At 46.2% G+C, this 23,239-nt stretch overlaps 2 protein-coding genes across 6 annotated transcripts; one reads left to right on the top strand and one right to left on the bottom strand.

Annotated features, from left to right (window-relative positions):
• The first annotated feature begins 1,592 nt into the window (after positions 1–1,592).
• On the top strand, positions 1,593–7,793 carry HVCN1 (hydrogen voltage gated channel 1). Its single transcript, XM_086761873.1, has 6 exons — positions 1,593–1,649; positions 3,242–3,470; positions 4,037–4,141; positions 4,632–4,863; positions 6,981–7,093; positions 7,437–7,793. The coding sequence occupies exons 2-6, from the start codon at positions 3,267–3,269 to the stop codon at positions 7,500–7,502; spliced, it is 720 nt and encodes a 239-aa protein (XP_086617999.1). The 5' UTR covers positions 1,593–1,649; positions 3,242–3,266; the 3' UTR covers positions 7,503–7,793.
• On the bottom strand, positions 4,888–23,159 carry TCTN1 (tectonic family member 1). 5 transcript variants are annotated; one of them, XM_086761869.1, is made up of 15 exons: positions 23,015–23,159; positions 21,243–21,363; positions 19,112–19,242; positions 18,208–18,374; positions 17,716–17,803; positions 16,746–16,855; positions 13,811–13,831; positions 13,266–13,391; positions 12,539–12,664; positions 12,109–12,191; positions 11,619–11,759; positions 11,157–11,313; positions 9,580–9,705; positions 9,093–9,237; positions 4,888–5,429 (listed from the first exon to the last, which is right to left on the bottom strand). In XM_086761869.1, the coding sequence occupies exons 1-14, from the start codon at positions 23,157–23,159 to the stop codon at positions 9,094–9,096; spliced, it is 1,686 nt and encodes a 561-aa protein (XP_086617995.1). In that variant the 3' UTR covers positions 4,888–5,429; position 9,093. The 5 variants fall into 5 exon arrangements, with proteins under 5 accessions (XP_086617995.1, XP_086617996.1, XP_086617994.1 ...); XM_086761870.1 differs by lacking the exon at positions 4,888–5,429 and adding an exon at positions 7,086–7,336; XM_086761868.1 differs by lacking the exon at positions 4,888–5,429 and adding an exon at positions 7,796–8,516.
• Between the last annotated feature and the right edge of the window lie 80 nt (positions 23,160–23,239).

The following is a 23,239-nucleotide window of genomic DNA, read 5'->3' as shown; positions in this document are numbered from 1 at the left end:
TCCCGTCTCCATTCCCCTGGCCATCTTCTGCCCCTGTTCCCCTTTGACCGCAGGCGTCTGGCACTGACACCCAGCGGCACCAGAGGTTTAAGGTGAGGCCCTGGGGCGAGGCCACTGAGCTTCCCCTGCTCCAGCCCTTTAACGCTGGATCCACCCTGAAATTGTGCCCCAGGCGCCAGCCTGGTCCTCAGCAAGAGTGCCACTGCTCTGCGGGCAGCATCTCCTCCTGGTAGACCACCGCAGCACCTCGCAGACGTGGTTAACGTGCAGCCCCTCAGAGCTCTGAGTGCACAACCCGATTATTGGGATTTTAGTTAAGTGCTGACAATGAGGCTTCACATTTGTGGTCAGCCTGGTAGCTGCTCTGCACAGCAGCTGTGCTCGGGGGCCGGGTGAGCTCAAGCTGGTCCGTGGTACAGACCAGATTCAGCTCATGGGGGAGCAGAAGCTGGCTGCTTTCTCCTTAAAACCTGCGCTCCTTACCGAAAAGGGGGTCAGGTGTGTTGAGGTCTCAGGAGGAGGTCTGCCATCTGCAGCTCCAGTCCTGAGCTGGTGCCTTCCACCCTCAGCTGATTGCGTCGCTGTTTACTGGAGTCAGCTGAGACCAAAATGCCTAAATTAGCTGGAAACTCCCAGAACAAAACTCCTCCCTCCTGCTGGTCCAGGGTTGTGCCTTTGCTGTCCTGCTCCTGGGTGGTCAGCTGATTTCGGCAAGTAGGTGGTTTGGGTGATGGTCGAGGGACGGGGGTTTTGGAGTTCTGGGAGGGCATTGCCTGTGCTGATGTCCCATCGCTCCGGGGAGGAGGATGGGCCTGTACGCGTTGGGAGGAAGTGCTAGAAAATCTTTAGGTTCCAGGAAAAGTTTTAGCCACTCTCCAGGAGGAAACCACTTCCAAAAATGAGATGTCTTTAGGCTTTGAAAGGGCAAAAATGGAGAGACATTTCTTCATTAGGAGAGAATTAGAAATATTTCAGGTTTGTACCAGCAGAGGTGTGACAGAGATGGGTCCTTGATCCTTCTGCAGCTGAGTTTGCTCAGGGCGCTTTCCAAACCAGCTTGTGTTTGAAGACGGAGTGGAACCCTAAGTAAGAAGAGGCCTTCTGATAAAATATGAGCATGTAAATGGAGGCCGGTTAATCCAGGCCTAATTTCCCGGCTTTACACTTCGGTAATCCTTGTGATCCCTGCTCCCCCACCTACATTGTGGGACCGATCTGTGTCCCTGCTCAGCAGCCGAGCTCTGACGGCAGCAGGGGCTCACGATTTCGTTTCATGCCCGTCCTGGATGTCCGCTCGCTTTGTCGGAGTGGGTATTTAAAAAAAAAAAAAAAAAGCTTCAAAACAAAAGTTTAAACTGCATCCGGCGTGTCCTGTTCCGGCAGCTCCCGCTCAGGGACGGATCGCAGCGAGTCTGCAGGGGAAGGAAAAAAAAAAAAAAGTTGGGGAAAATGGAAAATGTCGGAGCGCTGACGCTGGGGATGGGGATGGGGATCCCGGCCCGGGGGCTCCGGGACCCGCTTGCAGCGGGGAGGGAGGGGGCGGCGGGGCCGGGCCGGGGCCGGGGAAGGCGGGGCCGGGCCGGGCCGGGGGAGGCCCCGCAGCGGCGGCGGAGGCGCAGGGCGGCGGCGGGTGCAGCGGGACACGCACGGTATGGGGGCCTGGGGCTGGGGTCGGGGGGCGGCTGGGGCTCGGCCCGGTGGCTTCCGGCCCGGGGAGGGGGTGGGTTTGCAGCGCCCCCCCCCGGGGCCGCCACGTCCTTCCCGTCGGGGGTCCCGCCGGGGCCGGGGGCTCCGTCCCGCTGCGGGCCGGCGTTGCGGGCTCGGGGAAGTTGCGGAGCCCCAGCCGAAGCTGGGTCCCGGTTGCTCCATCCGCCGGCGACGGGTCCGGGCGCCGCGGCCCGAGCGAGCACGGGGCCGGGGGGCTCTGGGGGCTCCGCTCGTCAGCGCCCGGCGGCTGGGAGCCGAGGTGCTGCCACCGTGATGGCAACGTGGGGCCAACCCCGTCCCTTGGTCCCCGGAGGGGTCCCCGGAGCCCACGTGCCCTCCAGTACCCCCCACTGCTGTGAGCGGATCCCACTGGGACCCCCCGAGACCCCCGTTTGCAGGGGGTGCAGCCCGGGGTCCCGGGCAGAGCCACGGCAGCTCCCGCGGGCCAAGAGCGGCTCGCGCCGGGCTCCCAACCGGCTTTGGCCAAGGCCAGATGCACAGAGAGCCCCGCCGGCCCTGGGGACTGGTTGTCCCCGGGCATCGGGAGCGTTTTTGGCAGGGTTCGTGGGCCAGGCAGCCTCACCAGGTTGCCCAAAAAGGAAGGGCAAGCTGGGGGGGCTGTGACAGGAGAACACGAGCGTGGACAGAGCCTCTCCTGCGGCCGTTCTCGGCAGCGAGCTGCCACCGGGATCATCTGCAGGTTTGGGGTTGGGCCTGCCCCTCGCTGGGTGCCCGAGGGTGAGGTTGGCGCTGGGGGGTGCGGGGAGAAGAGACGGGAGAGGACAGCATCGGCCAGGCTGAACTGCAGGGATCACCTGCTTGTTTTGCCTGCAAAGGCTGAAATAACGGGGGCCCCTGATGTTAACGACGGGAAATTATGGCGGTTCTTCGGCTTGGTGGTGTGGCTGGAGGCTGAGGACATCCCAGTTAGTGTGGGGGCAGCTGGGCTGCAACCGCAGCCACCCGAAGGGACGAGGGCAGCTCTGGGACGCAGCGGAAGGTTTGTCCTGGACCCGATGCTGAGAGCAGCCTGCCCCGGCGCGTAGGGGATGAGGGAGCAAACAAAGGGGAGGAGGAAGCTGCCTGCTTCCAGCTCCTGACCGATACCCTCCGTCGGTCAGTGTCTAACAGAAACACGACGGCTCTTTCTAATGGGAAATCGGCAGCTGCCGCCTCTTGTATTGCAAGATGCGAGATAAGGGCTGGGATTTTTCTTTTTTTTTTCCTCCTGTAATCAATGAGATGTTATGAGATGTCTGGAAATACCTCGCGAGGAAGTTCCTCATCGTAGAGCAGCACGATGGGGTGCAAACGGCACTGAGGAGGGTGGCGGGGGCTCCACGTCGCGCCGTGGGAGGTGATGCACAACAAGCGGCACCACCGTTAAGCAATTTCCCGTCCCGAGCGAGGCTCGTCTGCGTCTGAACGAAGCATCACGCTCTTGTCACGCTCACTGTGGTGAAACGGGGGAGATTTGGCATTTTGGTTGGCCCCGAGCGGTGACGCTCTGTTCTTGTCCCTCGGACGTTGGCAGGGTGATGCCAGCGTGATCCGGAGTCATGTCCAGGTACCTGAAGCACTTCACAGTGGTGGGGGATGACCCCGTGCAGTGGAGCAATGACTATCAGAAATGGGAGGAGGAGGAGGATGTCGGGGAGAATGGAGAGAAGCATCTGGATTCGGAGATCAAGCTGGAGCCCACCAGGAGCCGTGTCTCCTTCCAGGACATGATGAAAAAGCTCTTCAGCTCCCACAGGTTTCAGGTGAGGCAGAACAAACCCAGGACAAGGGGAAATGAGGGCGAGATTTGGCCCAAGGTGCCTGGGGCAGCAGAGCCGATGTGGGATGAAGCACGCAGCAGTGGGCTGGAAGCAGTGCCAAGCTTGTGAGCACTAACGGTGCCTGCGAGAGTGGCTGCTGCCCCCGAGCTGGGCTGTCCTGTCGGAAACAAGGGGCTCTGCAGCGGGCGCAGATGTTTCCTGAGCGGCGACAAGCCTCGGTGCACCCTCGTCACGGCATGGGTGGAGGCGTGTGCTCTGCTGTGGTTCGAGCTCCCCAAGACCTCCCGATGCCAAGTGGTGGGGAATGGCTGGGTTTGGTGGGGAGCCAAGTGGTTTCATCCGGGCGAGACTTTGCAGGAATAACCCACCGACCAGGGGCGGGGAGAGTGGGAGTCCTGGGTGGGAGCAACAGAAAGCTCGGTGAAATACACCCGGCTGAATCGGGGAGGCGGGGTGTTGGGGCACGTTGAGCTGAAGGCTGTGTTGGCTCCTCTTGCCGATCTGTCCTTGCAGGGAAGGGGTTCACATCGGTTCTTTTCCTCCAACAGATCCTGGTTGTCTGTTTGGTCATCCTGGATGCCTTGTTGGTCCTCGGGGAATTGTTAATGGACTTGAAAATCATCCATCCGGACAAGTACAATATAACGCCAAAGGTAAAATGCAGGGAAATGTCAACGTGAACCGTGATTTCCCTCTCTTTGGTTCAAAGCCCGCTAGGTAGGACAACTGGGCAGGCAAGACCTGGACCTCCAGCCTGGCTGAGCCGGCAGTCGTAGGCACGTGGACAAAAGTCTTGCAGGGTGAATGCGTGTGACAGCCCTGCAGCATGCGGGGCTGACCTGGCTCGGCTCACGCTGGCCCATGCAGCAGCTTCGTGTTTCGTTGGGCTGAGGCAGAGCTGAATCGCACTTGCCACCCTTCTCCCATTCGTCTTCACACCTCCTGGTCCAGCTTAGCCAAAGCCACCAGCTGCCCAGCCATGCTCGCTCTGGTTGTCCTTTAGAGCAGAAGAAAAGTCCCCAGCCCTTCTTCTTGTAGAGTCAGATCAGCCATCCCCTTGAGCGGTGGAGGTTTTCCAGCCTGCCCTGCTTGCATGTACTCAGGAGGGTTTTCTGGCCCTAAACTTGCAATGTCTTTTCCCAGGTTTTCCATTACCTCTCCCTTTCCATTTTAACCATCTTCCTGGTTGAGGTGGGGTTTAAAGTCTTCGTCTACCGCCGGGAGTTCTTCCACCACAAGTTCGAAGTGCTGGACGGGATCGTCGTCGTCGTGTCGTTCATCCTCGACGTCGTCCTCATCTTTCGTGAGCACGAGTTTGAAGCCGTGGGGCTCCTGATACTCCTGCGGCTGTGGCGCGTGGCCAGGATTATCAATGGTAGGTGCGTGTGGCTGGTCGGCAGCTTTCCCTTGCATGGGTTGGATTTGCCAACTTTACCTAAATTTTATGGGCTTGCGTCTTTGTTCCCTTCTCAAAGCCATCTCTGCGAGATGCCCGGGTCTTGCTCTCCGAGTTAACTCGGTGTTTTGCCCGTGCGGTTTTCGTTGCTGGAGTGTGGCCTCAGTTAGGCTGTAATTTATTTGGAGCAGCAGCAATCTGCTGCTTCGTTGGTGTCATGCCTCGGTGATGAGGCAGCTGGCCCGGGCTAGTGGAGATGCCCGGCTCTAGTACGGCAGCATCAGGCACGTTCCCCTAAAAACAACCCGGAATCTGTTCTCGCATCCCTCCCTCCTGGAGGGGGATGGCTCATGTCTTAAGTTTGTGCTGGAGGATTGTTTTGGCAATGTTTTAACAGGGGGGAGGGTAAAACCCTGCCCTCCTGAATGTACCTCTACAGCAGAGTGGGTTTTACTGCTCTGGTGTTCTGCTGCGAGTCTGTCAGCCCCTCCAGAGAACGTCCTGATCTCACTCGGGAGCTTTCTTGCTTGGATGGAAAGGGCTCACTGGAAAAAAAAAAAAGAGGAATATAAAATGTCCCCAAATCAGACTTTACCAGCTCCGCTGTTGTCACTAAATCGATGCAAATAGATGTAAATTCAGACACTTTGAAACAACTGTAGCTGGAAACATTTTCTTCCTCCCTCTTTTGGGACTCAAAAAATGTGGCGGTGGGATTTTTGCCAATTCCTGCGTGAAACCTCAGCCCCAATGCTGCCCTGCGCCTACCAGTGCGCTGGGGGTGAGTGCTCTGTCCTTGGTGGGGCTGTACGTCTCGTTGGTTGGAACAAAAGGAAAGGATGGCTGGGGCCGAGTCCATCACCTGCAGCCCTCTGCTGCCACTTTGGTGGGGAGAACGTTCCGGATCTGTCCGGGAAAAGGACAGAAGTGAGAGCGGCTTGTGGCTCTTAGTCTGGAGTGAAAGTCAGAGAGAAACCAAATTCATGCACAGCTGCGTGAGCCACAGGAACCTCGGTGCCTCTTAACACGCCGCTTTACAGCAGAAGACCAGTATTGCATTTCCAAGTAAATCTCCTTATCCTTGGGTGCTCCTGGTTTTTCCCCAAAGCTTCTCACTGTGCCCCCCATCCGCTCGGAGCAACAGAGGGGACAAAGAAAACCTGCCCCCAGCTTCGGGCGCTGTGCGCCTAAGCCTCGGCACGGTTCGCTGCCTTCCGTCGCTGTTGCTTGATGGGGACCGGGTGACAGGCAGGTGGGGACTGGTTGATGTTATCAATGCAAATAAGCAGCATCGCTGCTTTGTCTTCAGGGAAATGAACCCCCAAACCTCGAGCCTGCTGCTCGTAGGACCAGGAGCACAGGCACGCGTGGGTGCCTGCCTTCCTGCACGTTGTTCTGTCAGCAGCCGGAGGAGAGCTCCGTCGGATAGGAAGAACGTGATGTTCCTGATGCTCTTACCAAGATTTCTTTTTTTTTTTTTTTTTTTCCTCCCTTCAGAAAGGGGTGGGAAGAAAACGTCTTTGCTGTGGGGGCTGAGTTCACATGTAATAACCTAACAATATTTGGGTAGAGAGGTGACACCTCTGCTGTAATGAGAAACTGCACGTCCTTACTGCAGCCACGCAGGGTGAAGCCAAAACCTTGAGGAGCTGATGATGTGCCATGTCCCCTTACAAGGGGCCAGGAGCGTGCCCCAGGCTGTGCTGTGCGCTGCTGTTAGAGCAAGGCTCCCAACGACATGAAATCAGCAAAAACACAGCCCCTCCTGAGAACAAAGCTGCCAGTTACATCCCCCCCAGGCTCTGCCAAGGGAGCGAATTCAAATTCGGGATTTGAGTGACAGTCTGAGTGATTAATTCAGCTCAGAGGCCAGCCTGCCTCTTCCCAGCGGAGTACGGGTATCTGAATCCCCAGGGTGGCTGATTCCAAACCCTGCTCATTAAGGAGAGCGCTTGGGAAGGGTGGTTTGGAGATGACAGCAGCAGAGCTCGGGAGGAACACGTTCAACTCCTTGCGTACAGAGCCTGTGTACCGTTAACTTCCTGCTCGTGGCCGTTCTGCATTGTAAAACGAATCCACCGTGAATTGGTTCACAGGAATCATTTTATCGGTGAAGACACGCTCGGAACAACAAGTGTCCAAGCTAAAGCAAGCAAACCTGAAACTTGCAACCAGGGTTGAACAACTGGAACACAGCTGTGTAGAGAAGGTAAGAAAACACTTTTAATTGAAACGAGGTTTACCCGCCGGCCGCTCCCCAGGACAAGCTGGCCTGCGATCCTTTTGCAAGGTTGCCACTGCCAGCTTGGTTTCTTCATCAGAAAGTTGTGGGGTAAGCGGGGCCGAAGAACCGCAGCCCTGCCTGTCCTCTGTGCTTCCCTTAGCTGCTGCTGTTGCGAAGGAATGAGGGCTACCTCTGTCCTACTTACTTTAGCCAGGTTGTCCTGTTTTCCTGCAGGGAAATACCTTAAAATAGTTTTCCAGATCCCACAGATCTTCCCACTGCTGAAATGTTGGATCTATATTAATGATTTGACTTTTGTCTCCTACAGGAGCAAGAAATTGAGAGGCTTAACAAGATATTAAAACAGCACGGACTCATCAGCGAGCCAAAATAGGAGGCCAGTTTCGGGAGGCAGGGAAGTCTGCCCTGGAGAGTGCAGTGTTGAAATCTCCCAGTTTGACCTGCAAGGTTTTCCTGTCTCTTTGCTTTCTCTTGTATAGTGTTGTCTGTAAACATTTTCTATTTGACCACATTTTGATGAGATTTTGGGATTGCAAAAATACTTTTGCTGGAAAATTAATCGTGCCTACTCCCTGTAAACAGTGATTTCGTAAGATGTTTTTTGTACAGTTGTACAGTCAAAACTGCAAAATAATTTAATAAAGACACATCTTTACAACCCATACATCCATGAAAGTACTGCTTATCTTAAATAACTTAATTTTTCTGTGATTATATTCTTTGTTTGCAACATCTGGTAGAAACTTGGAGTACAAATGATAAGAATTCAGCTGAAAAGGTCACTTCTTCTCTACAAGCTGACTGTTCATCATCAGTACATTTCTTCTTTGCCAAGTATATTGTTGGTAGTTTCCTCATTTCTGTTGCTGCTTGTACCATGTTATTATTTATATAACGCTCATTTCAATAGTACCAACAGACCACTCCTTTAGTTGATAATCAGACTTGGCACCAAAATAGAGGTGAACGCGTGCCATCTTACGTCAAACAGCACCTTGTTCTCAGCAGCAGATTTGAGTTCTGATACTGCATTCTCTCATCTCTTCTTCCACTTCATTTGTGGTCCGCTGGGCTTCCAAGTTCCTTCTGTTTCCACAGCTCATAAATCAACACACTGAAAGAATTAGAATATGTAAGGACAGATGTAGGTGAGGGGACTGCTGGGAACAGTCAGACTCCAGAAAAGCCATTAGAAAGCATATTCTAAAGGACCGGGCAGGAGTGTGAACACAATGTAAACTTTTTCAGGTACTAGAAGGCCCCTGGGGTGAGACTATTTTTTAGTTGAAGAGTAAGATTCAATAAGTGGGAATTTTGAAAGGTGCTGACTGTAGCAGGCCAGAGTCAGCTGGAAGGGTCATTAAGCTTTTCTGAAAGCATAATTTAACTGTTTGGATTTTTAAAGAAAGGTAATTAATTAATGGTTTGGGAAAAAGAGCTAGAAATATGTGGCTTATTCATCTAAGAAAACAGATAAAGCAGATTGTATTAATTAACAATTTAGCTCTGCTATTCGCAGAATAATGAAGCCTGTTTTCCTTTGGAGCCATACTATGTCGCTGCGCTCTTCCCTTCCCCTCCTGCCTCCGTGCCGCTAGGCAGGCAGCTCAGACTAGCGCTGGTTCAGAGCATCTGATGAGCTGGAGGGCTGGTGGCTGTACGTGTGCTGACTGGCCAGCTAGAACCACCATCAAGTTCATACTGCAACCTTTTTTTTTCCTCTCTGCAGAAGTATGATTGGGAACTTTCCACTTAATGTGGGCTTTTTTTCAGCCCTAACGCTTCTGAGAACCCTCACAACAGCTCACCCTTTCTCTCTTGGCCAATTTTAACCCAGTCTGTCTATAATTTAGAAGGAATGGATGGCCCATCACAGTGACTGGATAAACCTTGCTTCTTTAGGAAATGGACTAAAAATCAGAAAAAGCAGAAATATGGCTTAAAAAAAAAAATTCATGCTTACCTTAGACAAACGGATAGAAAAAATCAAAGGGTAACTTGGCATTAATGGTGGGCCAAGCTTTATAGCCTGGCTCCGCAGGCAAAGAAATATCAGTGAAAACAACAGAACTTGTTATAGGAATAGTCCTTTCCCTTCCTGAGGGAAGCTGCAATGAAAATACAAATGGTCATTAGCTTCAGGCTTCTCTTTGTATGACTGCTTTGTTTGCACTGGGTTATATTTTTCAGCTCTTATTTGTAAAAAGTTTTTTTTCATATACAGTTCCATGTTTCTTTTCATGAATGGTGTATAGATTTTTATTGAAGTGTGCTTTGGCAAGCAGCCCACAGTTGTCTTTGAGCTGGAACAGAAACTGTTGGGTGTCATACATTCTAATCTGGGGTGCTACCTTTACATAAAGAGATTAACGAGTACACTGTTGCACAGCTGATACCTAAGCAAAACAAGCCATCCTTTTGATCTTAAATCCTGCAATTTAATTACCTACCTGCTTCAATGTGGTGGTAGTGATCACTGCTGTAACGTTCACTATTCTGGCTTGCGGATTGACGAGAGATCCATATTTAGTCCACTTCACTTCTATTTCAAGTGATACTGGTATTTGGCAGGAGCTCTGAAAAGCGTTATAAATTCTCTCATTGTCTGACTTGTACAGAAGGAACCACATTAATTATTTATCTCTGTAAATTGGCAGAATGCCCCCAGAAAGCTTGCTCTGGGAGATTACCAGAGCAACTATGCCATGCTGTGCCCCGCACCCCTGCCTGTGCAAGCAGCACGGGTGCTCGCAGCTGTGGCACAGGGGCATCCCCGCAGCTTCTCCATAGGTGACAAACCAACTCTGTAACTGCACCGCAAGCAGGACTGTTCTACCCGAGCAGAGGAGGACTTTGGCTCTTAATGACAGTGCTGAGCTGGAGGAAGTAGGAAGACTTATTTCAATAATACCACTGAAAATCCTTAACTCTGTCAGGGCAGAATCTGGAAGCCTACAGTCTTATTTTCAGGTATTTCTTCTTGAACTATCAAGTTTCTGGTTATAGAAATAATTCACTGTTTAGCTGCAAAAGCACGCAAGAAACCTACATACAAGCTCTCAGTGAGGGGGTGTGTCCTGGTTCCAGCTAGGATAGAGTTAATTTTTACCTGAGATGGGAGAGGAGCTGCAGCCCTGGCACCTGTGGCTTGGGGACACAGTTGGGATAGTTTACTAATTAGCCAGCAGCTGGGACAGTTTACCCAAATTAGCCAAAGGGCTATTCCACACCGTGTGACATCATGCTCAGTGTATAAAGTGGGGATGGTGCTGAGGGGTGAGTTTTGCTATGCAGGAGGGAGCCAGGCATCAGGATTCACTGTGAGCTATTGTACTGTAAATTATATGCTTACATATATTCTCATTATGTTACTGTTATCCCTCTCTGTTTTTCTCAATTCTCCTCCCCATCCCACTGGGGAGGCAGCGAGGGGGAGAATGACTGAGCAAGCGACTGTGTGGTATATTAGCTGCTGAGTGGGGCTAAATCACAATAGGATGCTGTCATTCAGCACGTGCCAAGCAGCACTGCCCACCACCAGTAGCAGGGACTGTGCTGCATCAGGAGGAAAAAGGCTAGGATAGAAGATGCTAAGAATAAATGTGGTGTTTGGGTCGCTCAAGTATACCGTTTCTGTGCTGTAAAGGATTCTTGCTATCTTACCCTAACCTGGCGTAAGAGCACCAAGGAGAAACGCTGATTCTGTTACTTCACCTTTTCAACCTTACCTCTTGTGCTTCATCCTGTCTGAAGAGCAAGGCTCTAAAGTGTGGCTAGAACTCATTCTGTACCTAACAGATCCTGACGCGTAACTGGGGTGCCTGGATATCAGGCACCTGCCCTCTACAGCAAGAGTGAAACTCCTCTTTTTGTCAGTATTTCAGGAGGACTTTCCCCCAGTTTGTTTCTTCATCCCCCCCACCATAGGTCTGAGAAACCTAAGCTGATGCTGCAATGCAGGTACAGATCTCAGGAGAGAGGACAATAAGAGTGAAGGGGGTGGTGTGGTGGTAGTGGTGTAACTCACCTGTTCTGAGATGTGGAGGTGAGTTATCGGCACCCAGTCAAGCACATCCTGGGCTTGAGAATTTCCAAATGAGGCCACGTATTCAGGAAAGTTTTGTCCCTTCAGTAAATCTAGGAGGGTCTGAGTCAAAGGCTGGCATTTCATAGCTGCAGTAATTCTTACAGGGGGAAAAAAAAAAAAAAGAAAAAGAAAAAAGATTAGTTAAAGCAAAATCCATTGGTTTGGCACTGTAATAATTTCTTCTTGCTCTCATGCGCTGTACAGGCCTTCTGGCTACAGTTGCTAATGTACATAATCTTTTCAAGAGAAAGACCATTGTTAATTAAATGAGATTTTTTATAATTAAATACTGCTACAGCAGAATAAATGTGCCAGGACCTGAACAGATCCTAATAGAAAGGGTTGTCAGAGGGTTAAAAGCACTAAATTAAAAAAAAAAAAAAAAATTAAAAGTCTTCTTACCGTAACTTACAGCCTGATATCATGTTATAACCAAATAATATTGGAGTCCTGGCTTCCTGTGCTGCCAAACAGTCCTGGTGGGATGTACTTTGCAGAATGGTAAGTTGACTGTATTTGTTAGTACTCTGAATGATGCCAGATGTAACAGACAGGTAAAGGGAAATTCAGTAGTTGATGAATATAATGAAGAAAGAATCCTTAATCAAATCCTTAAAATACATCTGAAAATGCTATAATAGCTCAAGACTCCTCTTACACTGAGAAGAAGAACTAGAGTGTACAATGGAGGTCTAAATCTACTTCACTGAAAAGTCCCAGGAGATTGCAGTCAGGACCGAGTCATTTGCTACTTCTAAAACATAGCCCAAAAAAGCACACTTCTGCACTTGTTAAAGAACAGATACATTTTATAGATGTCCATGCTAGAGAGCGTTTGTGAAGATGGACCAGAAAAAATGCTGCAAACAAAATTTCAACAGGGAAAGGATATCCTTGTGGCCGGAAGCCTGCTCTTACAGGCAGTCCAACAACATAACCAGGATTACCACTGAGAGGAACTGGCTCTGTATTTACCTGCAACGTAAATACACAGTATTAGTTCTTATCCTGTACTGAAATGGCTGGACAACACAAATATTTCACTTATTTTAGGATTAACGGCCTTGAACAATGTTAGTAAAACTGCTGTGAGATTGTAACAGTTCTCTAACACTGGGGCAGGCTTTGCTTTCACGACTCTTTTAAATGTGAAAAGCAGACTTTGGAGACCTTTACTGCCCAGTTCTGAAATGCTGTCTCATTTGTATACCCAGGGCGAGTTACATTTTACCTTGCTGCTAACAATTGTTCTGATTCAAGTTTAATAAGTTTTGTAATTAAATGTCTTTCAACAAGTCATCCGTAACATCTCTAGCAGTTACCTGAGTAAAGCTGATTTCAAAGCTCTGCTGTATTGAAAGTGCTTCTTTGTTAATTGCCCCCAAGACAAAAGAAGCAGCTGCTTCTATTATTTCTCCTGTGTCTGTGTATGTAATGTGATAACTCACCTAAAAATTAAACATTTTAGATATTAATTAGAACAAATACATAAGAGTATGAAACCAGAAAAAAAAAAAGGCATTTTAAAGTATGTATTGTTTTCTTTCTTCCTTGCTTAAGATACACTCAACTACGTGGTAGAGATACTCTATAGTCTCCAGAGGCTGGAGCCTCTTCACAACAGCCGTCTTGATACACCTCCTCTAAGCATAAGCCCAATGTTCACCTGTTTAAGATGAAAAGATGAGATGATTTGCACTGCGTATTCCTCTATCTCTGCTACTGCTGTGCCTGAAGTCATCTTCTCCCAAGCATAATGCAGACTCGAAACTCATGTTATTGTCTGTTATGTCACACACACCCAGTAATAATAGAAAAGGATTTCATCCTCTCTCTGTGTTATGTTGCATATAGTTATTATTTTGTTGCAAAACACTCTCTTTTATCCCAAAGTCAGTGTTTCTCCTGTCACATTTGCTCTGGAGATGTCATAATATATGGAAACTGTGCAAGGCCTTTCTCACATCTTTGTAATTTGTGAATCAGATTTTATTTGATGCATACATGCTTTCCATCGAACGTGAGGAGGAAAAGAACCATCATACCTACCCCAAGAACTATATTTATGCATAGTTCATCCAAAATCATAGGGAGCCTGAGGACATCGCTACCATTAAGCAAAGTCTGCATTCCATTCAGAGACTGGACAACTATGGACTGGACAGTAATATTAACCTGAAAAACAAATTCACGTCATTTCTGAATATTGTGTATAATTATTTTTTGCTTTTTCTGTGTTGTTATGTTTGTGACCCTTCTAGGTTCTGTTCCTACAGGGACAGCAGTCAATAATCCTCAGAATAACTGCTATGTTACATATATTGCTGAAGTTCAACAAAAGGTTCTATTTTTAAGTAACTTGACAGAGTTTAATGTGAGGGGTATGCATCAGGCTTAAATGTTTGCAGGTAGCATATGATCTTGGAGTTGCTAAGTAACATTACTGATAGCAAGTGACAGATTATTTTTTTTTTTAATTTAAAGATTAAGGATAAAGTCCCCATTCTGATGAAGTCAGTGAAAAAGTCTCACAGACCGTAACTGAGTAAGAATTTTGCCCCCAGCTGTTCCAACTAATTTAGAAGGATACTTACCATCTGACTTGATTTGGGCACCTAGAGGAGAATAAAACAAAAAGTTCAAACAACAGCAAAGGTATGACCTATTACAAGTGGCAGTTAAGTAAAGCAGTTAAGGTTTAACTGATTTGCCTATTTAACTCCCTATCATTACAGTAAATTTTACATTGTGAAAGTGATTGGATATACACTACAATATCCAGCCAGTGTGAAAATAATTGCTGTTCTTTGTGGCCAGGAGGTAAAATCTTACAGTCCAAGCCTCTTCTTCCCCTGGCAGTAACTGGAAAATTTCTTAGGAACTTCCATCAGTTTTCCATCAGGCTTAGCTTTGACTACATTCCCAACAAATATACGGTGCATTCAATAAGTAGCAGATGAATCCAGTGTTTCCCTTGGATGCTCTATTTGCAGCTCAGAACTAAGAAACACTGAAAAAGTTTACTTGCTCCAGAAAGGAGACCCAAGAAAGGCACCTCAGTTTGGCATGGCTGTTATTGTGCATCATAAGGTTTCGCCTATTGAGGGCGTCAGAGAACATTGTTCCTATTGCAGATTTGTGCAAAACCACTTGGAACTATTCGTAGACTGCCAGTTTAGAAAGTCTGCCAGGCTGTTCGTACCTAGAGAAATGGAGAGCTTTTGTTGTTCCATTCTGATGGTAATGAGGCCGTAGTTTCATGATCTCTAGAAATGAGAAGCAAGTATCCCTCTTGTTACGCAGCATGTGGACATGCACAGTTGCCCCACTGGAAAACATCCACCAAATTTTCAGGGAAAGACAGAAATGCCAGACCAAGCTCATCAATCAGGACTGAAAAATACTCATACAGAGGACCATTTTGTCAAAAGTTTTATTTTTGTGAATTCCCATTGAGTGTTTGATTCATAGCTTTGGGAAGGGACCAAGAACTGGTAATTCTGCAAGTTCTGCAGAATTACGACAGAACACAGAGACCGGTCTGCTCACATAACGTCACGGCAGAGAACGCAATCCTATGAGCTGGAGACCCAAAGGTGATGCAGGTAAGGGCTGTCAGACACTGTCACTTATTTATATCAACATCCTGATGTACAGCTCAGCCATCAGTATCAGCTGGGTGCACAAAAGTGCTTGTAAAAATTAGACTTGTCCTTCAGGGAAGAATGCAGTTTCTGACTAAGGTAGAGGGAATGATCACCGCTCCTAAGATTCTATTTATCTGTGAGTGGGGTGATAGATTATGTTTCTGTAGGTGGCAGACAGCACCGCTGCTTCCCACTGACTCATCTTCCCACCAGCGAGGGAGGCAAGCAGGGGCAGGCAGCGGCGTGTTGCTTTGGCAGCTGCGCAGCACACGCTCACCATAGCTGAACTGCAACAGCCCAGCCTGGCACTGAGCACGGGCTCATAGCAGTGGGGTTTTCTGAAGGAACTGCGGTACCAGTCCTCTCACCCGGGGCTCCCAGCAGGACTCCCTGGGTTGATGCATTTCGCCATTTCTTTTGCTAGCAGCTCCACCTGCTGGCACTGAAATGGCTTCCTGCTCTGCCCTGTGACCATCCTGTCCCCGATACCAAGTCACTTTTCTATTGTCACTCACATCCCATCTTCAGCTCCCTTTGGGAGGGGGAGTTTCCTGTAGATCCTCTCTAGCGTCTCTCCAGCCTTCTCTGGTTCTTGCATCTGATCCTTCCTGAATCTCCAATGTACTTTGGACAGGAGTCTGACCTCTCCTAAGCTGAGCCATCGTAACTGGCAAACAGCACGTGGGTAATGTGTTATGTACTGTTCTAGTGAGGAAGGGGGATTAATCTTTTAATTCAAAAGCATTCAGCTGCTTGGAGCCTGTCCTGATGCATGCATTTTATTTTCTGATTCTGCAGCCACCAAGAACGCTAAATTCTGGGTGCATGTGGAAACACTCAAAGCCTTTCTGAGGTAGTTGGTTTTTTTCCACCTCTTCCACAGTGGGATGATCAAAAGCTAACATTTGTGAACAATCCTTTGCTGATTTCAGTGAGGTCCTCAAAGATCAGGAGAATGATCCCACCTGTGAGAACGTGAACTATTTAGTAGGGTTTCCTTCACTGTTGATAGCTTTGGAAACTGTGAGGAGGACTGGAGGAGCTCTTTAGGCAGTCACTCATAATTACATAAATTAAAAATGTTTTAATGGTGGAGAGTATGCTGCTTCTTGGTGACCTTCAGCTTCTGGAAGGAGCTATCAGGTTAAGGTATTCTGTATTTCAGTTTCAATTTTGCATGCATGATTTCTTTGTCTTCCTCAATATCTGTAAAGGGTATTTATTTCTACATAAGACACAGTCCTCCAGTTCAAAAAGGAATGAAAAGGTAAGATTAGCATTGAAAAATAACCACAGACTGGATTTGGTAGTAGGCTGGATACAAACAAATTTGCTTTCAGTGGGGTAAAAGGTCACGTTCTTTGAGGAGCATAAGGAAGGCTCAGCACGCAAGGGCAATACCTCACTATAAAAAACTGAGGCTTGTAAGAAAGGTGTATATGCAGAGGATTAAACCTTACAGGTTCTTCTTTAAGTACAAAGGTTTACCAACTCTTTAAAACCCAGACTTCTTAGAATTATGCACTCTGGTAACAGGCTTCTTGGAAAAGCTCGAACATGCGCAAGAGCACAAAACTTCTGCCACTGCAGTAAGCATTAGCTCAGTGACACAAGCTCGTCTCTTCAGGACTGTTATTTTTGTTGGTTAAGCAGAGAACAGTAAATGCTTCTGTTTCCAAAGTGTGACGTAAAAAAGCATTTCCAAAGGCTTTCCATATAAAAGTCTGTTACACAGGGAGATTTTTTTCCCCCAGCCCACAATTTAAAAATCCAAATTAAAACACCATATCCTGTAGTAAATAGAAGTTACTTAATTCTGGAGATGCAAAAAGTTATGTAACGTCAACGGTCCGCTAGATGACAGTTTTATTATCATACTTACTGCTAAAATGCTGGAGTTGATATAGAACAGCATACTGACTGCTTGTATGTTGCTACATTTTTCCACACTTACTGATCTAGTACATTTTGTAGCCCGGTTTACTAAAAACCCTGAAAAAAAATAATAAAGCATTACTAACCAAAATTAAAGAGTAATTATGAAAGACAGAAATAAAAACAATATCAGAAACTCAAGTATAAGCAAAAGTGAAAGTAAACATAATTTCTATTGCAGATAAGGTTTTATGTGAGCCATAATGATACTTTCTTAGATTCTCCAGAAATGCTATGAGACAAAATATTACTTCTTAACAATAGAATCTCAACAAAAGCAAGAAGATTATTTTTTTACTTAATTTTTCAGATCTCATAAGATTATTTTCTTTCACAAGAGACTTCAGTTTTCCTGTTGTCATCATGACGATTGTTACAATACCATAATTTAATAATAACAGTGAGGTTTGGAAAATGAAGGTGTGTGGCTTTGGTTTGTGGTTTTCTTTTTTCCCCCTCTTCAGATTTTCAGGAAACTGTGTGAAAGGTCAATATATAGAGCTTAAGCCTGCAAGCCTGTATTGAGTTGCATTCAGGCTGTGAATGCATGTACCAAGGGGACATCTTAAAAAGGTTGCGCAGTTAGGTCTTGCTTTGTGTAATACCCTCTTCCCTCACGGTGTCACCCTCCTACTATTTTATTAAACCAATTAGAATGTTTTATTGCTGGATAAACAACCTATTAACAAGACTCTCAAGGACTTGAATATCTAAGTTTGTTTAATATAGATGCAACACAACTTTCAATCTATGTCTAAAAAAACCCCAGAGAAACAGCGGCCATTTGAAAAACATTTCTTCATGAACCTCTATCTGAGTTTACATTTGTGTGTGTACCAATTCATTGACTGATTAAGCTCGAGTCAGAGCAGAATACTCTAAAGCAAATAAACCAGAATTCAAATGCATTTTCCAACCTGCAGGATTCGCATCAGAGCACCAAGAGGAGACAACAGGACTGGGTAGTCTTAGAAATGCATCCACTGTTTGAATAGGAGCACCATACTGCCAAATAAAACAACACAGTCGAGTACACAGGTGTGTTTCAGCCCATGGAAAGCTTTAGAGTAGTTGTGCTAACAATACATCTGAATAAAATAAGTACTTATTCACACTATATCTGTCAATAGTATACACTGTGCATGAATTCTTAAGCCACTGCTAACAGCTTTATGTTTACAATAGCAAAACCGCTACTTATTTTTCAAAGATGTTAAAAATTTAGTTCACTTTTTAAGTAAGCTAACACAAAATGCTACGCTTCTTATTTTTACATTTCTATATTTAAAGACCAAAATAAAGTTTGTCTTTTCCAGAAGAACTGCATTTTTTTAAAGGCAGATGCAAACAATGCTCACTTGTTCTTTTACGGAACAAGCTAATACTAGTTGAACCAGATGATTATTTACCTCGTATCTGTAAGTTTCATTTGCATCAGAAGCATTCTGAGCATCTATGTCCTTATTCCAGCTGCCAGGCTCAGCACTGAAAGCAGCACTTCCAAACTGTTTAAGCAGTTGATCAAAATTTTCAGAAGTAGGCATTTCAGGGGAACTGAAGGACAGTGCTTTTTCATCTGTCAAAACATTTTAAAGAATTTGGTAACTGTTAGGATAAGAGATATAGAAACAGCATTTAGTAACAATTTTTCCTTCTGGATTTGTTAAAGACTCAGTTACAGAAGAATGTAAATGCAGCTTTTCTTTAAGAGAAAAGCTAGGCGTACATTAATTCAACATTTCACCCAAGTCCAGGAAAGTACAAAACTTAAGGAAAGAGGTAGGTACCTTTCTTTCAAAATCATGGTTTCTAACCACATCAGATGTTCCAAAACAAAGTCATGTTAATTAGCGTCTACAGTTTCCATGCTAAGTATTCAGAAGACTACTGCACAGTCTTAATTAAATTAAGAGAACACAGTACTGATCACTTCTTACTTCCCTGTGAGTCACTTCAAAGCTGGCAATAATGGCTTTGTACCACTGGTGCCTATTACGTAGTTACAGTAACAGATCGGGAAGGAGTCAGTTTCCCATGAGACAACTTTAAATGTCATCTATTTGGGATGCTAAATTATTTACACAAAAAACCCACCAACTTTTTTTTCAACAGAGAAGACTAAGAGTTAGAGTATGAGACATTTTAACTCCATAGTTTCCCAAGTGAAAGGATTACAACATAAGGACTGTGAGCATACAGAATAACCAGTTTTCTGACAGACTTAGTTACTTCTAATTTTAGTCTGTCTCTGGTACTTAAAGAGCTTATAAAAATAACAGCACAATGCTTAATATTGGCAACAACTCTACTTACAGTTCGTAGCATGAATGCAGAAAACACTGGGATTGATTTGGTCAATTAATTTAAATACCATTTCTGGTGGATTTGCTTCAACATCAAGTGAATATAGAGCAGCTTTCTGACTACAAAGACGGCTGTCACCTCTGCAAACAATAATAATAAAATCAATAATCCACTAGAAGTTAGTTTGGGCCATATTTTAAAGTTTTTTTCATGTATTGAGGCAGCATGAAAAAAGCACAAAAAAGATTACTCTTTTTAACACAATTTGTGTAGCAACTGTACCTCCTTAGAAGGTTTATGCTGTTTTATACTGTGTGCTTACTGATAAAGAACAGAGAATTTTCCAATGTGTTTTACCTAACAGAGGAAACTGTGTGAGCAGCAACATGAAGAAAGGTAAGAGACTGACAGTAATAACATTAGAGCCAAAAAGACAAGTTGGGTGGGATCCACACCACAAATGCAGGGTGCACCATGGGCTATACGCAGCTCAGAAATGTTTTTATTTACACAACACAAGTGGGAAGTATGATCTTTAGGGTAACGTGATGCACATAGACCAGAAAAAAAGGTCAATTTCATGAATACTGGAATAATATTCACTTTGCAGGGGGAGCAGGAAAAAGTCCTACTCAAGATGCACACAAAAGAAATGGCAGAGCGAGAAACCGGGAGGCGAAATAACCCACCCGACCTAGGAAAAGTATTTGTAGTATTTGTGCCATGGGCTCATCAACAGCAGCCCAGAACTCCAGCAGGCTGCACAGTGAATGTGCCTGTTCGTACCCTGAAGAGTGCCGGTGTGTCCCACATGCTAGAAAGACAAGATTATGATGCTTGGGAAACTGGTGCTTAGGCAGAGTTAAAGCAGTCAAGGACAGACACTGAAGAAGTGAAATTACTGTTAGAAATTACTTTTTAAGGATGGAGTTAAACTTTTCCATTTCTTAGCAGGATCACATCATCAATCAAACACCTTTTTCTGCTGTTTCAGAGACCACATACTAGTGATCAAACCCTTTCAGTAATTAACACAATTATACAAATGTATACAAATCTAGATGTAAATAATGAGATCTGCAATACTTGCAGACATTGAAAATCCCATTGGATTTTCACGCAAAACGAACATTTTACACAAAAGAATTTGGGGAAAGAAACACAACTTCATTTTAAGCACTTCTAGTTGACAAAGACAGAATAGTCACCTGAGACAATTAAACTGTCACTCAGGAAGGCGTTGATTAGACCTTTCTGATATATATAAATATCTATAAATGGGTAGCAGTAGTCATTGTGTGCAAGAATAAAAAGAAAAGACAGTCTGGGATGACTGCTAATTCAAATTTCAAAGCACCCCACTGTTCAGATTGGTATAATTTATGCAGAAAGTGGGTTGAAGAGCTGTACTCAGTGTTCTGAGAAGTCACCATGAGATTTTTGCAGTACGATTTTGAAGTGAGGTTTCTTAACTCCTTTTTGAGAAAATTAAATTGGGTGAAAGTGCTTTCAGATAAACTGACTGTAAACAGCAAAGAAACAACGATGGGCATTACTTTATTGATATAATGTTACATTTTACTGTTTGTGAAGTGACAGACCGGCAGTGAGGCAGCAGGCTGGGAGGCTGACTTGTAAAACTAGGATCAGAACGATGCTCTCACTACTTCATTAAGCCCTGAATTGATCAAGTTTCTAGCTGATATCATGAACTGTCATGAAAGAGGTTACTGATAAATTGTTGATGACCCATGGAGGTGGCCAGATGGTCGCATGGTATCGCCTTTCTTAACTTTCAGACGCTGCATCATATTGATGAAAGTGTAAAGATGTATTATTCTTTCCCCAACAGAAGACATTACCACCTAAGTGTTTCAGCACAATGAAACGGGAGAAAAGCCAAGAATGTGAGTTTAGTCAAGGAGAAGCTGCGGTGGGAGGCAAATCTGCTGTTCTACTTGGTTGGAGCCAAAAGTTTACAGGTCTAGTGGAGGAAGAACTGCTGAAAGCGTAGGCAGGAGTTAGGATGGCAGGGGAGAGGGGGGTTAGGAATTGGTGAGAGGAGAGGATAGAGCTCTTACAAATGTAAGCAACAAATAAAACAAGATTTTGTGTTTCATGTAGCTATTTATCTACTTACGTGACAATAGGAACCGAACAAGTAGTAAAGAGACTGAAATCTGCTGCACTGCAATCAGGGTCACAGCAGCAATTTACATCACACTGTGCCACCAACAGATCACAAACACACAGCTTGGCAACTGGAGGAGAGATTTAAATTAGAATTAGAACTTTACACATTACAGCATGTTCCCTAACACTTTCATTTTTCACCTCGCCTTATTTTTGACAATGGACAAAAGTCTCTATCCAAATTCACGTGCTTTTTTTAAGTTCTTTTTAAAAGCCATCTTTTCTGCTACTTAGCAAATCTATTTGGAACACAATACAAAACCAAGGGCATACTAAAATGTGATGGTGTGTTCCCTGTGAAATCAACACAAAAGCAACTTAATAGGAATTTTGAAGGTATGAAAATATACTCGGCCCTGGAGATGAAAAAAAAAAAAAAGAGATATAAACAAGGTATGCTTATCTGCTTGTTTTAGCTTATTGGGAAAAAAAAAAACACAAAAACAACCTTGTGATAGAGCAGTGAGATGTTTACAAGTACTGAGAATGTCCCAGGATATTGTCTCAGTAGTACATTTTCCTGATGTGCCAACATAATTATAGCTGACTTCAAATAAGTTGTTTTTTCTCTGTCTTTAGATTCTGTGAAATATTGCAATAATGCAGAAAGTAACTGCTAGCAATATTGTAAAATGTCTCGACAAAATCCATCTGGTGACTTCTTAAAACATTCTTAGGTTTTCAAGTTTACAAATTCAAAAAGCAGCTATTACTCTACTGAACTGTTTAGGAGAGTTGCTGTTCTATTCTTAAGAACAGCACAGAATGAAGAAAATTTAGACCGGCGCTCCACAGGCAAGACATTCAAAGAACACTCATTTTTGTAACTAGCGTTTATTTTATTTCAACTCGACTGTTGCCCGTTTCTCTGCAGCTTCCTAGATGTTCTCTGACCATCTGAACAGTATCCAGGCATTTCCTGGAATCTCTGAAGTTCTGACTTTTCTGTTAGCCGAGCTTAGCACTGCAATTCTTAGCTCACCTTGTAAACAAGAGAAGTTTAAACATGGATTATTAAATTGCACAGTTATGTCTCTGAGATCAGGGATTTAAGTCTCTTTTCCCAAAGGAGGTACACGCTAGGACAATAATTTGGTAAGTAATCTAGAGAAGCTGAACTTATGGCAACAACACTGGGAAATCAAAAGTTAGATAAAAGTAGACCTGCCAATTAGAAGACAGTGGGAAACATCTGATAGCACAGTAACAAAAACTTGTGATCTATACTGTTGTAGCACCACTATATATCCAGAGAGCAGGGGATGAATCAGAAGTACTGGGGCAGACAGCGTGCGCATCCAGCATTGTGTGTAAGCGGAGATCTCCAAGAACACAGCGGGCGAGCCCGGGTCTCCTCTGCAAGGCCAAGCTGTGTCCTGCGGGCTCAGAGAGTGCTGGATGGGCTGGAGAGCCTGCCCTCCATCAGCGCCGGCTCCCAGGACTCTGCGTGCCAGGATCAGCGTGCCCAGTACCCGAGGGCTGTGTCGGGCCTTGCTCAGCCTGCCTTTCTGAGGAGGCTCCGAGCCTTGGCTGAAGTGGGGTGCTCGGGGTCCCCCTGCACCACAGCCCCTGTAAATCCCCAAGGAGAAGCAGGGAAGCCGCCGCCCTGTCTTGTCGCAGCACCGGGCGCCTGCAGTGGCAGCCAGAGGGGGACCAAGGGCCCAGTGGTAACGGATGAGCCACCGGTGCCTCACAGACCCTACCCCACCAGCCACCCACCGTCCGTGACCGGGGCCGGCCCGCTGCGTGGCCGCGCCGGGGCGGCAGCGCTGGTGTCCGGTGTCGCCGCGGGCTCGGCGCTCAGCTCTGCTGCCCGGAGCGGGAGAAGGAGGAGGAAGGCCCCGAGCCTCAGCGCCGCCGCCATGGCGGCCGCCCCTAGCAACGGCGCGGTTACCAGGGAACGCGGAGCATCACGGGAAGGGCGGGCTCGGCCCCTCCCCGGGG

Source organism: Chlamydotis macqueenii, chromosome 17, assembly GCF_036417535.1.
Source record: "Chlamydotis macqueenii isolate bChlMac1 chromosome 17, bChlMac1.mat, whole genome shotgun sequence".
In the NCBI taxonomy this organism is placed as follows: Eukaryota; Metazoa; Chordata; class Aves; order Otidiformes; family Otididae; genus Chlamydotis; species Chlamydotis macqueenii.
The sequence above is the reverse complement of the archived record's forward strand: the minus strand, read 5'-3'. Positions and strand labels throughout refer to the sequence as shown.

Excerpts from the sequence above, each read along its gene's own strand:
- HVCN1 (XM_086761873.1), top strand. The coding sequence starts at position 3,267 with ATGTCCAGGTACCTGAAGCACTTCACAGTGGTGGGGGATGACCCCGTG. Across the intron at positions 4,142-4,631 it reads AGTACAATATAACGCCAAAG|GTTTTCCATTACCTCTCCCT; the intron begins GTAAAATGCAGG and ends GTCTTTTCCCAG. Across the intron at positions 4,864-6,980 it reads CGTGGCCAGGATTATCAATG|GAATCATTTTATCGGTGAAG; the intron begins GTAGGTGCGTGT and ends ATTGGTTCACAG.
- TCTN1 (XM_086761869.1), bottom strand. The coding sequence starts at position 23,159 with ATGGCGGCGGCGCTGAGGCTCGGGGCCTTCCTCCTCCTTCTCCCGCTC. Across the intron at positions 21,364-23,014 it reads GCCGGCCCCGGTCACGGACG|TTGCCAAGCTGTGTGTTTGT; the intron begins GTGGGTGGCTGG and ends TCTCTCCTCCAG. Across the intron at positions 9,706-11,156 it reads ACCTCCACATCTCAGAACAG|AGCTCCTGCCAAATACCAGT; the intron begins GTGAGTTACACC and ends AACGCTTTTCAG.